Genomic DNA, 14,826 nt, shown 5'->3' on the forward strand with positions numbered 1-14,826 from the left:
ACCAATGACGTAACGTTCAATACCTGCTCACAAGAGAAGATAACTCTGCAATACGCAAACACGGAATAGCAGTGATATGTACTCTACATGTACACGATGAAGATTAATAATGATCTGATTATCATATCATTGCACTTTACAATACATGTACAAGCTGTGAGAAATAATAAATAGAGGGGACTTTACTCATTGACATAATTAATTGACCAGCAGAGCAGCTGGTTACCATGGCAGTCACGCGCGTATTGTAGAATAGAAACTAGACAAAAGTCACAACCCAGGAAATATAAGGTGTGATTAACATCATCTTTTGGGTTAGCAAAAGAATATACAGCATGGTCAAGTGATTCTGTCGACAAAGATATGCCGAGTATCATATGGTACATGAATGAATGAATGAAAGTGGATGACTAGTTGTTCACGTAACCCTGTTCACGAGAAACATCCGGTTATAAAATGGATTATCATCGATAAAGTATATCGTCATCTCACAAATCATAAATATTTTTTTCTGAAGCAGATGTGACCGTCAATATGAATTATCCACAATGCAATGGTACCATCGAACATGTTCTGCGCTTCGTACTAACATTATAACCGTCAAATCGATGGCGCTATTCACAACACGTAAAAACGTACTTGATATCACATAATGTTATGATAATAATTAGTGTTTTGACGATTGACAACCACTGACCAATTCATGGTAAATATGCAAGTGTTTTCGTTCTCTTCATTAGGCATAGGTCCATGAGAAAATTGGCATTTGAGTCGGTACTTTACGAGGTTGAAAAGACGGAGGAAAAATCGTCAGAATCCGTGAATTTGACTGCCCTAATCTCTGTCCGCGGCTCTTTCACAGGTTCATCCCGAGCTCAGAGATCTAGAGGAGTTTATTGCGGGTACACTACTGTATCGTAGATTTTGTGAATTCTTACTTTAGTCATATAAAAGTAACATATGGAATAACAAGAAGCAGAAACGTCCAACTCTGGTACCGGAATGTCGAGCAACTGTTATTCTGGTCTGAAAAATGAAATAGAAAACGTTCAAATTAAACTCTAATTTGAATAAAACCATCAACAACGAAATGTCCTCTGTCTTATTAACATCGACCAAAAAATAGTACATCTTTGACACAAAGAACGATACTGTATAATCAACCAGAATACGTCTGTTTGACACATTATAGTGATCACACGATACATGTAAATAATTATATCGACGTAATGTTTTAATAACTAACTTCGGAAACTGTATATGGTCGGCTTCTGGAGAAAATTTTGCCTGGCAAGCAACCCCTAACCCCCCTCCCGAAACAAAATCGTCTTTTCTAAGTTTTTCACGCTGGCAAACAACTTAAGATGGTCCATATAGCGTATATCCCACTTTTCAACAACACACTTGGTCATAAAATTTATAGTGAAAATATCGTGTTAGAATTGACTGATCAGGCATATAATATTTGAAAAGATAAGCAATACAGTTAAGTGAAATTAATGCATCACATGTATGTGTTTCATACCTAAAACAAAAGTGAAATACTTCTTGCACAATTATATCATTTAACTATGATTTGCATTCCAAAAACCAAACACATCAAGAAAAATCTTGATTAAACTGAAGTAGTAAAGTAAGAATTGCGTAAGTTACAACACGCAGACGGGAAAACGATAACAATCTATGTTTAAGACAATATAAGGAGCGTGATGATGAAATCAAATATAACTACATAATATCAGTTGATTACAAAAAAAATAGTGAATACATGTTACAGTACTTTCAGTTGTGTGGTACAATAAATAAATAATTTACTTTTGTATGAGTATGTATAAATTACCTGGGTTAAAACTCCTATTGTTTGCTACTCGTTGAAACAGTAAATATAAGATCAAATAGAAAGTTATATAGATAAGATACGTACATGTTCACTGCTTCGCAATGTTCAAGATGTATTTTGAAATACATTATCATCCCTCAACATCAACATATCATTTAAACATTTTTTTTATGATTTATCAAATCTTATTGGACACATTATATATACCAAATAATGCAAGACGTATTGAGATTACACAATTCGAAGACAGATAAAGTATAACCCTGTACAGGACTCACGGAAAACAGATTTTGAAGAAAATGGTGTCTTTGCCATGACCTCAAATGTTCATGCATCAAATTATTTATTAAAAAAATAGCATCCCTACAAAATTGCAGCTTATTTTTTACCTTTCGAACCACATTAGCTTGTGTTAGTAACAGATAATATAGTAAATCAATAAAAAGTGTCAATGCTTTGATGTACACTACCTTCTTTTCCCGGTGGATTTAAGGTGTAGGCAGGTCCGTCTGGCGAATCTGTATTTGGCATCACAATACCGCCACTACTCGACGTTGTACTGGTTAGGTTCGGGTCCGGTGTAACAGTGGAAGTAGTCCCCCGTGTCGTACTGGTAGTAAAATTAACTGGTGTCGTTGTAGGCTTGGATTCCAGCGCCAACGGCGTAGTTACCTTCAATTCTGAAATCAGTAGCCATCCAATTTTGTATACTTAAGTATAGACGGGCATAGAGGTATCAAAAACGGCGTTGCTTTGTATGTAAAAATAACCTTAATTTCCTATCAATTTGAAAATGAAATGTGCTAAATCATGATATGTTTAAGGAAAATAATGTATATACTGAACGCATTAATGGTCAGAAAACTAATTTTATAGATATAAAATGAAGATATTTAATAAGAAATAAATCTGGTTGGTGGTTGAAATGAACGATAATCTAAGATATTTAAACCCATCTATGTAATGATATATGAATCAAGAATTACCTGTTAAAAGTGTTGTCTTATTAGCAGACCCAAGTACGTTACTGGCAAAACACGTGTAAACACCAAAGTCACTGGGGCTCAGGTCCCTTATCTCTAGACTTAACAGTATCTTATTTTCCTCTCTCTGGTACACGAACGGCTCATATTTCCACGTCCTCTCCTCGATATCAACACCATTGTACCGCCAGACGGCGACCTCCATTGGGAACCCTGTGATTCTGCATTCTATGGCAGTGCTTTTGCCAACTTTCTGACTTAGTGTTTCAAGTCCGATATCAATTTCTGGGGCAACTGGCAGAAGTAAAAAGGAGAATGATGTTGTTAGAAATGTATGCCAGTGCATTGATACATGTGGTTCGGTAAGGTTAAACAGTTTATTTGCCTTTTAATAAGTATTAGTACCGGTACATTAGTGTAATGACAATTCAGCAATAACTGATTCATCGTTGATATCTGAAAATATCAAGTAGTTGAATATTCATAGAACTAGTCAACATTCACTACGTGACATGAGGAATGAGTTAAATATTGTAACACTATACCATTACTCGTTAAAGTTATCTAATCTACATTGTAACCTTCTTCTATGTACTATGTTGGGAAATCTGAAATCTGTTATTGAATGTAAATCTACATTGAGTAGACGTCACGAGTATAATTCTATATATATATACAAAAAATACTAAAATCGACAAAATGCAAATAAATAATAAAAAAAACCTGTGTTTTTAACAAAAGAAGACGCTATATTTTGCACAAACGTTTTCCCTGTATTAGATCTTCAGGTGCAGATCAGGTGACTATCTAATACAATGAATATGTTTGTACAAAACGTGATACGTTCAGTTGGGTAATATAATAGACACTTACATATCGATACACATTGACCACAATGGATCAGGAAATCAAATGTCAGTAACAATACACATTATCTAAGCACATATTTGATAAAGTCATATACAAAATAGGCTTCGTGTGTTGAACGTTACTGTGGCGGAAACTTACATTGTACATCAACTTTGATAGAAATCGTATCTGATGGTTCGACGTCATTGCGCGCGACACATTCGTAGATTCCCGCCTCGTCACGTGTGATGTTAGATATCAACAGCTGATCTTTGTTTCCTGTTCCCAAATCTGAAATGTACAATTAATGCATTGCTACACAAAAAGTAAATCTAGATTACCAGAAAGCCCAATAGCTCCCAAACAAAACAAAAGTAGTCTTACATTACTCGCCAAAACAAATGAATATAAGTGGTCCTATGTTGACGGTCTGACACAGTTTACAAAATTTACTAGCTTAGAAAATATGTTGTAGTCACACATAATGTTAAAGAACGTTTAAAATGATTTTTTCCTTTTTTAAAAATGTATTTCCACATTAAGTTTCGGAAATATTAAATATTAATCCTACATCTACCATTGACAAGAACAACTAAGAGCCAAATAGCTTAACGGAATATAAAATTGTTTACTTCGTTCGATTTTCTCTATCAACTTATTAAGGTAGGTGCTTCATATCTTCGTATATCAAGCGTATTTCAAGCAATCTGAACGCATAGATTTTTAATCAATGTAAGTAGGCCCTACGTTACAATATCAAAAATGTAATACTAATCCATACCAATAATGTTATATACCTTTTATGACTAACATATCATTGACGTTAAAATCAATGGAAAATTATTTGTAGTATTGAAAGAAGAGTACATTATTTCACCAAAAAATGTGTTACTGTACAATGTAATCAATTTCTAATTTATCATTAACCTGACATACTTTACCAAAAATGCTGTCTGAACCCTAGAAAAATTGGAAAAAATGACGTCCTATCATCCGGAACATTTTTGGTTGCACATCACTTTAATGGAACCAGAAAGATGATAATATTTTAATGTAGCAAATGGAACACCAACTACTGTATTACCTTTTGCTTAATGAGTTGATAGCATTGTTCTGTTCATTGAAACTGAATCGTTATAATCGGACTTAAATTCGCTAAACTTGAGACACATTAGTTTGTCTGTGTTTTGCCTAACGTCCTAGTCATGTCAGACCAGACTCGTACCTTTTTAATTTACTTATGATGTCGAGGGCAATATTGAAAATATGTATGTATAGATATAATTAGTATCGCAATGCCTTGTCGGAGGAGTGATTGAAGCTAAATGAATCTATAGATATCGCCTAGACGATGAGTTTGCCTGAAATCCTTCCATATATCACAAAGAAGACTTGTCCAAGACGACGTCTGTTGCATTTTAAAGTTCGAGTCCGTCTGAAGTAGCCATATAACTTATGGAACTAGATCTATTGGTTGTGTCGATGCCAGCAAAGCGCACAGCATGATTCAGTACCGAGAGATTACCAGCTCCTAAGTAAGTTAAAGAAGCCTGAGCGATTAATCTTCTCGGATTGAATGTGCACGGCTAGCAGTAATGGTATCCAAAACGGTAAACATACGCCGTGACGGTAATTCGTCTTCCAAATGAGAATTCAAGAGCTATCCATAATGTTTAAATGTCAAACTAGGTGACATTAGTCGTTTACTTCAGCTTCAATGTTGGTTTAAGATAAGCTTCAAGCCACCATAGGTCTTTGAAGATTTAATGTGTATTTAGTTCAGTTTTGAAGTGGTTCTTCATTCGCATTAGATATTCGAAATACAAATTACAGCAGACTGGTAATAATTTCAAACGAAAAATTCAAAATAAGGAATCCATTGATTTCTTATCGTTTGTTGCAAACTATGACCTATTAATGTTCATAGTGGTCCGTTTACTATGCATCATCCGTATTTATATAGATGTAAGTACGGTAACCGTTTTCATCACAATACTAGGAGGATCGATCTTCCCTATCAGCTAAAACATGACTCCAATATATCTCCGTTTTGAGCCGGAAAATTGGCAATATCAGTCAATGTTAAAAGTAGGCTTCTTTAAAATTAAAAGTTCAGCGTGATCAATGCTAGGATTCACACACTTTTGCCATCTATTTATAGTTCGTTTCGTATATGTAGCTGAAGCGAAACAAGACCTGATCGAAGAGTGACAGCAAGTAAAATATCGACACATGGGAACCCAGTGCAGCTTAAATCTACAGACAAACGTTATCATTTATCTAAAATCGGTGTTATTGACCATTTATATAAAACAACACGGTAATACCAAGGTGTTAACAAAACCGTTATACCAACCTAGATTTGACGAGACTACGTAATGTAGGGCAAAAGATGAAGAATTGGACGATTTACTGGGAGGCCTTTGAAAAGTACACGGAACATAAATATGAATGGTACGGGAAAGTCAGCATCTTCTGATTCATCGACAATACTAACTAAGTAAATTTAGGAGTGACATCAAGACCACAAAACACACTACTAAGCATAACAAGTAGAACATGCTGTGTTATGGAGATAAAGGTGAGTGGGACCAATCACCTAAACACACAATAACAAACTTATTGTTCTCAATTCAAGAGCTGGTTCTCCTCCTTGGAAATTGTTTAAAGTAAACAGAAAAATACATTTAACTTTAATCTTCATGACGTACATGTAGCGTACATAATTCATTTCATCTTACGTGTTTTAGCATTCGGCGTGTCCTTTTGTTTTCGGTACCACGTGATGTCTGGAAGCGGAACACCGGTAGCATTACACACCAGGTCAAGGTCCGAACCCTCCCGAACTACCATATCCCTGCTGGAGTACTCCGTCAAAATTTTTGGCGATACTGAAACAAATTTGATCAATATGCCATTTATAGTTATAACTTATAAAATGATATCAAAACAGCAATATTGCATGTTTAATTATTCATTCTTGTTGTTTAATTAGATTTCTTTTCTATGCATCAGTCACATTATCAGTGGCAAATAGCATTTTGTGGTGTGCGAATGGTCCTAGTCGGTCATTAATGGTAAACTAGAGTTACCGCCCTTGTTCACGGTTGCACTAGACGAGCAAGGACAAGCAGAATTCCAGTCGGGTAATCTTGAGCATCCATATAAACTGATGTTAAAATAGTGATGCACCGCGGCTTGTTAATGGTCCAGACATATTGTGGAACAGTGTAATTCGTTTATTTATATATAACGGGAAGAACAACAGCTGCAAACGCGTCATATCATGGCGGCGGACCTCGCTGAAAATTCGATAATTCCAAATTAAGCCTATAAGTTACTGTTTTTTTCTTAGATCGCCAGCCTAATTTTCGTCGTGAAAACAATTGGAAATGCTGTCACGGTGTTAAATTGAAAGTTTTTGGATTTCGATATCCACGTCTTTTCATAACCTCGTTAAGAAAGGATATTGCTGCTCGATCTGTCAGCAAATCGTTCTAAAATAAAACTGATCGTATCGGTGTAGATCTGGTCTCTAGTTTGATTTACATATATTTGAATTCACGAGAATATCAGCTCATTATTTGATTTTTTTTTTATACATTAGGTATACATGTACATATATATATTGAAATATCACAACAGCCCGTAAATTGTCAAGAAAGATATTTCTTTTTATCTATAATTTAATGCTTAATGACCAACCCATAATAATGTTTTTTTTTATGATGAGCAAGGAAAGAATATTCATCATACATGTAACCTCTATCAATTAATAAATAGGATAGAAACGAGGCATTAGTTTCTTGACCTGCCTCTGCAAGGGAATACGAAATTTGCTCTTACCTAAAATACGACACAATTTTCGGTGATGACTATTAACAACTATTTCATGAAGGCCTGTCATTTTTTTTTTTTTTTAATATGAAAAGTTACTATGCAAAAGCAACATGTACACATCACACGAAAAGTCAAGGTCAACGGAGCTCCGCCTACGTGTAAGCTGTTTGGTGAAAACGAGGTAAGGAATTAGAATATAGCAGTTTCTAATGTAACGGCGAATTTAGTGAAAAAATCGATGTGTTATAGTCGAAGACTGTTTTGTAACATGTACATTGTCGAGACAAAATATTTTAAAAAAATCAAATGTCTAAGTCCTTTTTTATTCTATTTCGTCCGTTATCTAAAGGGCGTAACGATGTCATTTAATCTAGAATGCTGAAACACTTTATTTCGCCACTTGATGCAATCAAACACCAATTAACGTTGTCAGCGATAGGGGTTTAGACTAGAGGGTTGTGGTTATTTGGCATGTAATCAAATCGAGTTATTAGCTGATTCCGCAGTACGGCATTCTACATACACTATTTAATACTGTACGTGTATCACTGATAGAGAACTCCCAAAGGTTTCATCACAGCTGGGATTTATGGCTTTTGTGTTTTAAGCAAATACGATAAATCGTTAATGATAGTTACCTTTTACTGTTTGATAAAGACATTCTTTAGACGTATCAAAATTGATTTCTTATATTAAAAACAGAAGTGCCTATCTTGCAATTAATTCATTTAATTAGTTTGTTGGCTCTGACGAAACTTGTTGATTTTATGTCAGTAAGATTGCTGTTATGGGTAACAGAAACTAACAGCACTGAACAGGATTTGTTTCTGTGGTAAAGATCATCTGTTAGAAAATATTTATTGTCGCGAAAATGTCAATAACACCGTAATACGTATAGGAAGGTGTCAAAGATACCATAACGAAGGTTCAATATAGAATTGCAAAACCCCAAACAACCCAGGTGGAGTATAAAATGGTCTGGGGTGGATGTTGCGGTATCTGTGCTGTAGCATTCACGTGAGGTGGCACTATAAATGATACTATTGGAAGCATGGTTCCACTACAAACAGAACACAATTCATCTCCAGCACACACGCAGGCATCCACACATAGGGAGATATTAGCCAGGTGGCATAGGACTAGAAGTTAGCTCCTGAGGAGGCAGCTCGTGTGAATTCCTCAAATTGTATTGATTGGATAAAATTGTATATCTATGTACTGTAAAGAGCTTTAGAGTGGCTTAATTTAACTAGATAGGGCATTATATCAAATGTTGTTTGTTATTATAGTTATATATTAAAACCGAACTGTAATGTCAATAGTCAAACAGACAAAGATGCAAGAGGTAAACACTTATACAACATGGGACTCGTCACGATATGTCCAGCTGAACATGATAGGATTACTTACGTAATACATTAAGCGTTGCCACCTTGATCTGTACCGGGCTGGTCGCCAGTTTACACTTGTAGTCCCCCCGATCGCTGTACTTGACCTGCTCAATTCGCAGGTTCCAATCGTCCTCGTACGGACTGCGCAGACTTATTCTTTTGTCTGACGTTCTCGTGATTTCGTTCATCGTCAATAGATTGCCTGACGGACCGATCCATAGTACCTGTTTAAACAAAGAGAAATATTTACTTATACATCGCAAAAGACATGCGAAAAAATTGTAATATTGATTGCAAAGAACATGTGCATTGGAGCGCCTTTCTTTTGTTCGATTGAAGGAGAACCTATAGTTGATGACTGATTAATGTTTAAAATTAGCCCCACCCCGGTTCTCTTCAAAAAATGTATCAGGTAAAATGATTTATATTCTCCATAGACACTTGAAAACATAATTCTTATATTAATATTCAAGAAATGAAGGTAAAATATTTGTCTTTATTCGGTCATTTCAATATGACATAAAAGATTCAATCCTTCTTGAGGAACTCTTGTATTGTAACTTTTGCAATAATTGAAAAGAAAAGAAAAGTAAAAATAACAACACAGCGTCAATGCCAAAATAAGAACGTAAAGTCAATAAGTATAGGAAACTACAAGATCTAAATAAGCACGAAAAACAAAAGAAAAGCACCATGTCCCTATACAAAGACGAAAGTAGAACCAGGCCCAGTTTCCTGCTACGAATGTGGAACCCGGCATCATTTTTTTTGGTCAAATACAGGACATTATATAGATTGCACAAAAGCTATTGCACAGTGGACATGACTTTTCATCGTTTTAAACCAGGTCATGTTGACCATAAAATGTATTTAACAAAGCTTGAAGCTTTTCAGATAGAAAATGTAGGCTGATTAAGTGACACATCGCCCTGAGAACCTGATAATTAGAGCTTCACCACAGGATCTGGAGTAATGAATCAACTTCATCACCAAGGGAGGGAGGGATGTTACGACAGAGGAGAAGAAATTATCATAAAATTAGGAGACTCAAATTTGCCATATGGTACACAATGTAGTCATCATTATCATTCTGTAGGTAAATGTCAAAATACAAAATGCTGAAGAATTATGTCGAAACATTTGTTTTTCCTGATCTAACGAAATGTGTCATACACGAAACTGCATCGGTGACCCTGATATTTCTAACTTGAAGCAATATTATCTTTTTTTACAAGATGATCATGGACTCCGGTTCGCACTTGTTATCTTAAGTGTGTTTTCCTAGTGTGAAGGCAAGTGAATTGTTTTTCAAGTGCAGTATCTTGTTTGCCGTCATCCTTTAGTACTGAACGTATACTTGAATGGACTGGGGCGGAAACGTGTTTGCCTTACATACATCCAGGTCGTCATAGACTTACCGTCATGATGATCCAATTATTTTGTGTTTGATATTGCTGTACTAGTTTGTTTTATATTAAGTACGTATTTTCCATTATGTTTTTTTGCAGATCCATACCTAGGTAAACGGGTGCATGTATCCGAGTCTATATATGGTGTAACTGAGTTCAGATTTTGTTAATTCTTCACAAAAGAATCTTAACTCAGTTATACCATATATAGACTCAGATATACATGTACCAAACATAAACTTACTCATAAACCCCATCCAACACACTCCTTCCACAAAGAACGAAAACTCTGTTCTATTTGCATCTTTTCTGCTTTTCGTTACCGTTATACTTTAGAAACCTTATTTGAAAAACCTATATGAATAACTTTTGATATGACATTTTACCTTATTACCATTGTACGATACATCTTCTGTAAAATCAAGGATTTTTTTCTTAGTATGTTAAGCAATACGTTTTATCTTTGTTTTTACTAACGATTCAGTGAAATAATGTACCGATGTCCATGTTCTATATCGGGTTGCACGTAATTCGTGTCAGCTATAATCGGTCCTAGTGGTAAAATACGGTTGCGCGTTGTTAGACATTTTTTTTTTTTGATTTTACGATAGCATCACGAATTGTAGGGATGTACACTTTTGCAAAACCCATTATTGAGGTACATAAACGCTATATAAATTAATTTCCGTTAGTTCAAAAACGATTGCTTAAATGAATATAACAATAATGTTTCAACTGAGACAATGCAGTGACTACAATGTTTTTACCCAATGACAATGGATTTTATATATCACCTAATGCTTACAAGGGAAAGTATACTCAACCGGGGTGTTTTATGTATCATATGTTATTGTGAGAAATATAAGATAATGTAAGTAGCGGGGAAAGAGATGAACAATACTCTAAATAGTGCATCAGTACATATCTGCATATTCCGTCTTTGCGTATTGCGGAGTTATCTTCTCTTGTGAGCAGGTATTGACTGTTACGTCATTGGTTTGTGTGAGAAAATTATGTCGTTTTCTCAAAAATTGATGACGTTTCTCTCACAAACCAATGACGTAACAATCAATACCTGCTCACAAGAGCAGCTAACTCTGCAATACGAAAAGACGGAATATGTGATTCCCTAGTTGTATAAAATAGTGATCTGTACAGCTACAGACTAAATCAATGATGAATTTATTATCTTATATACTGTGTCTCTCGAAAACGCATCAATAAACAATAGAAGGATTGCCATGATATTTCTGTAATAGTCCTCAAATGTGTAGGAAGTCTGGGCGGCTACTGTCTTGGTTATTATACATGTATGTATAAATGATTCATAAAGGGATGAGTTGAAAAACGTGTATTAATTATGTAACTGTATATCCTGTGTTTGTCAAATATTGGACATCAGCAGCAATGATTTGTCATTAGCAGAATTACTTCTAGAGCAGTGTCGCGAACAACAAGATAAAACCAGGCGCTAATGTTACGTGCGCAGTTCGGAATCACCAACTGTGGACGGATGTGTCGATGTATCGTTCTCGTGGAAAATTCTATGTTCAGGATAATTCCAACATTAGGCTAGTTTCACATCACGTAAAACCTCGATTAAAGAGTTATACAAACAAGACGCTACTATCGTTATCATATACAAAATAATAACAAGCAAAACACATGAAATCAACATCAGCATCAAGCTGTCTGCGAGATAGCGTCGAGGTTATCTAGGTCAGTGATGATGCGTAAATCGATTCGATCATTATGGATTTACCCCAAGGACATACCGACCACAGACCGATTCTGTGGGTTTTCCACTCGGTTTGACCTTTACACGGACATTTAGGAGTCATGGACTTACACGTCATGATTCACCATTCTACAGTCTAAACTCTCCCATCTGTATTTAAATCTACAACGTTCGGTTAGCTGAATGTTTTTGTAAACAAATTAATCATTATGGATTCTTTTTACAGTAACCATTAAATTCATATTAGATGCACGTGAGGGGATGAGAAATGGCTACTAGAGAACAAATAACGATCGTAAGACTACTAATTAAACAAGAAAACACATTTTCAAAATTTGGATGATTTCCCAAATAAGATGACAATGCTTTAGACACCAGGTCCTGAACTCACCACCCACAGTTCCCGGGTAACTGTTCGTGACTTCTCTACACACTAGGAAATTAAGCACATCAAATAGCTATTCCTATCAAATTGAGGGATTATATCCTAATTTCAGATGTTTGATAAGTTACCGAGAATAACTTTAGAGTGTAGGCCGAGCGTCATTTATCATGCTTTGACATCAAGCAACAGAAAGGGAGCATCGATCCAGTCACATTAAAGTTAACTTTAAATGGGTTATTCCATTTCTTTGGCATTATACGAATACCTTAATTACTGTAGCTGAATATGTTTCAAATATCTGGGGACTAAAATCCATTAATTGTCCTATTGGAATCTTTTATAATTACACGAATCAAGTAACCTTTACGCTGCCAACAGCAGGGTGACAAATGTAGTTTGTGGATTGCCATTTAAAAGAAGGGCATACATATCACGTTACTCGAATCATCCCCGTGTTTGAGGTTCATTGATTACCTATCACAGCAGATGGTGCCGGTGACGTTTTAGAGTGTTGCGTGCTGTTATGTTCCAGGCGTCATGACGAGTTTGTGCTGTTATCCATTAACAAACATCGTCGGTACATGTACCATTATTGTGCTAGATTTTGTTAAAGCACGGTAATGGATCTAAAACTTAATCAGGCAAGAAGGTTTTCATTTTCAAAGTTATCTATTATTTCAAATAGTGTTTACTTGTTTTAAAATTATCTTAATAAGAATAATATACAACATTTGACATAGCGCCCTATCTAGCTAGAATAAGCCACTCTAAAGAGCTTTGTAGTACATAGGTATACAACTTATACAATCAATACAATTAGCATATATATTTATCGATCTTAATGTATGTCGTCATAAATATGTCAATCTGATTGACGCTGTGGTTTTTAATATATTCATGCACCACCAGGATTATTTCGAGGGAACACACCAATAAACAATTCTGGAAGTAATATATTTTTCGTCATAATCAATTAAAATGGACTAAACACATATTTCGTTTACACCAAAAGAACTATTTCATCAACGTGGGAAAGCCCTTATCTTCCATTAAAAGATTTTAGGGAATTAAGGATATCACGAAAATCATACATCAGATCAAAGTCGTGAAGGCAACGTTCTATAGAAAGCTCAGCTAATTACTACAAAACTGTATAAAGATTTGTTTCCTATACGCGAAGACTGATACCATCTCAATATTCAAACATACATGTACGCATATTTAGATCATTATTGATATTTTTAAGATTAAACAAAAAAAAACTACATATCAAATCTTTTTTATCAAGACGCACGCTCCACAATCTTTCCATCGTGACGCACGACAACCATGTGGTTAGTCTCACACAGAGAGGTTCGTATTCAATACCCTACATACTAGTATACTATTGGCTTGCTGTCGATTTTTTTCTGGTTTATAAAAGTGCTTTAACTTGTCCGTCCTTAACATAGATGAAATTGTTCAGGTAGACACTCTTACTGGAATGACGTGTTTCAAGATGCTAGTACAGGAATTTACATGCCTGGTTTGTTTACCGCCCCCCTGACATTGTACATATACATATGTATCATACCTTGTACACAGGTCAGCTTATGGAGTAAATTTACTGAAAATCTCAGATTTTCCTGTATCATGTAAAAATCTCGTCTCTGTCAGACATACAAAATACGAATATCATTTTGTGGTACTTTCCCATGCTATCAGGATGAAATTACCTTAATTAATGAAATATGTCCAATTTCCCATTTCGTGTTCATATGATTTAGATATCACGAATAATGAACTATAATGCTGAATATCCCATTGACCAATGTGTTAATTCACGATATACTTATTCTCTGTAGTATGATACAAACACTACATTGTAGGAGGTTTAGTATGATAACTAGTTTGTTACATGTTGAAAATCGACATGTATGTAGTGGGGAGACGGTATCGCTGAATGTATTCCGTCTTTGCGTATTGCAGAGTTATCCCCACTTGTGAGCAGGTATTGATTGTTACGTCATTGGTTTGTGTGAGAAAATTACGTCGTTTTCTCAAAATTTGATGACGTTACTCTCACAAACCAATGACGTAACAATCAATACAGGCTCACAAGAGAATATAACTCTGCAATACGAAAAGACGGAATATGTAACAAAGATGCCAAATTTATGCTACCGTTTAACATGTTTGTATTGGCAACTTTTGTTTTAAAATATTCTTCCCTAAAGTCTGCCGATATATAAAATATAATGTATCAGAAATCGGTGGATATAACGCATATGGTACATTTCATCAACGGACGATAAAGAGACGAAAGAGGCATGCCAGAATAAACAGAATTGTATAGGCTGATTATATTATCTGTCATCTCGTACGAATATGGTGCTGCAAATACAAAACATA

General features: G+C 35.2%; 1 protein-coding gene across 2 annotated transcripts in view; it reads right to left on the minus strand.

The window, feature by feature from the left end:
- Nucleotides 1-917: 917 nt before the first annotated feature.
- LOC110445699 (limbic system-associated membrane protein-like) overlaps nt 918-14,826 on the minus strand; it is a 32,435-nt gene continuing 18,526 nt past the window's right edge. For both annotated transcript variants that reach the window (XM_021490472.1, XM_021490473.1), the window contains exons 4-9: nt 8,923-9,127; nt 6,414-6,563; nt 3,832-3,963; nt 2,827-3,117; nt 2,311-2,520; nt 918-1,026 (exon numbers count right to left, since the gene is read on the minus strand). In XM_021490472.1, the coding sequence (XP_021346147.1) occupies nt 944-1,026; nt 2,311-2,520; nt 2,827-3,117; nt 3,832-3,963; nt 6,414-6,563; nt 8,923-9,127 (1,071 nt within the window). In that variant the 3' untranslated portion in view covers nt 918-943. The remainder of the gene's footprint in view (nt 1,027-2,310; nt 2,521-2,826; nt 3,118-3,831; nt 3,964-6,413; nt 6,564-8,922; nt 9,128-14,826) is intronic.

The sequence above is a fragment of the Mizuhopecten yessoensis genome, unplaced genomic scaffold (assembly GCF_002113885.1).
Source record: "Mizuhopecten yessoensis strain PY_sf001 unplaced genomic scaffold, ASM211388v2 scaffold2329, whole genome shotgun sequence".
NCBI classification, from domain to species: Eukaryota; Metazoa; Mollusca; class Bivalvia; order Pectinida; family Pectinidae; genus Mizuhopecten; species Mizuhopecten yessoensis.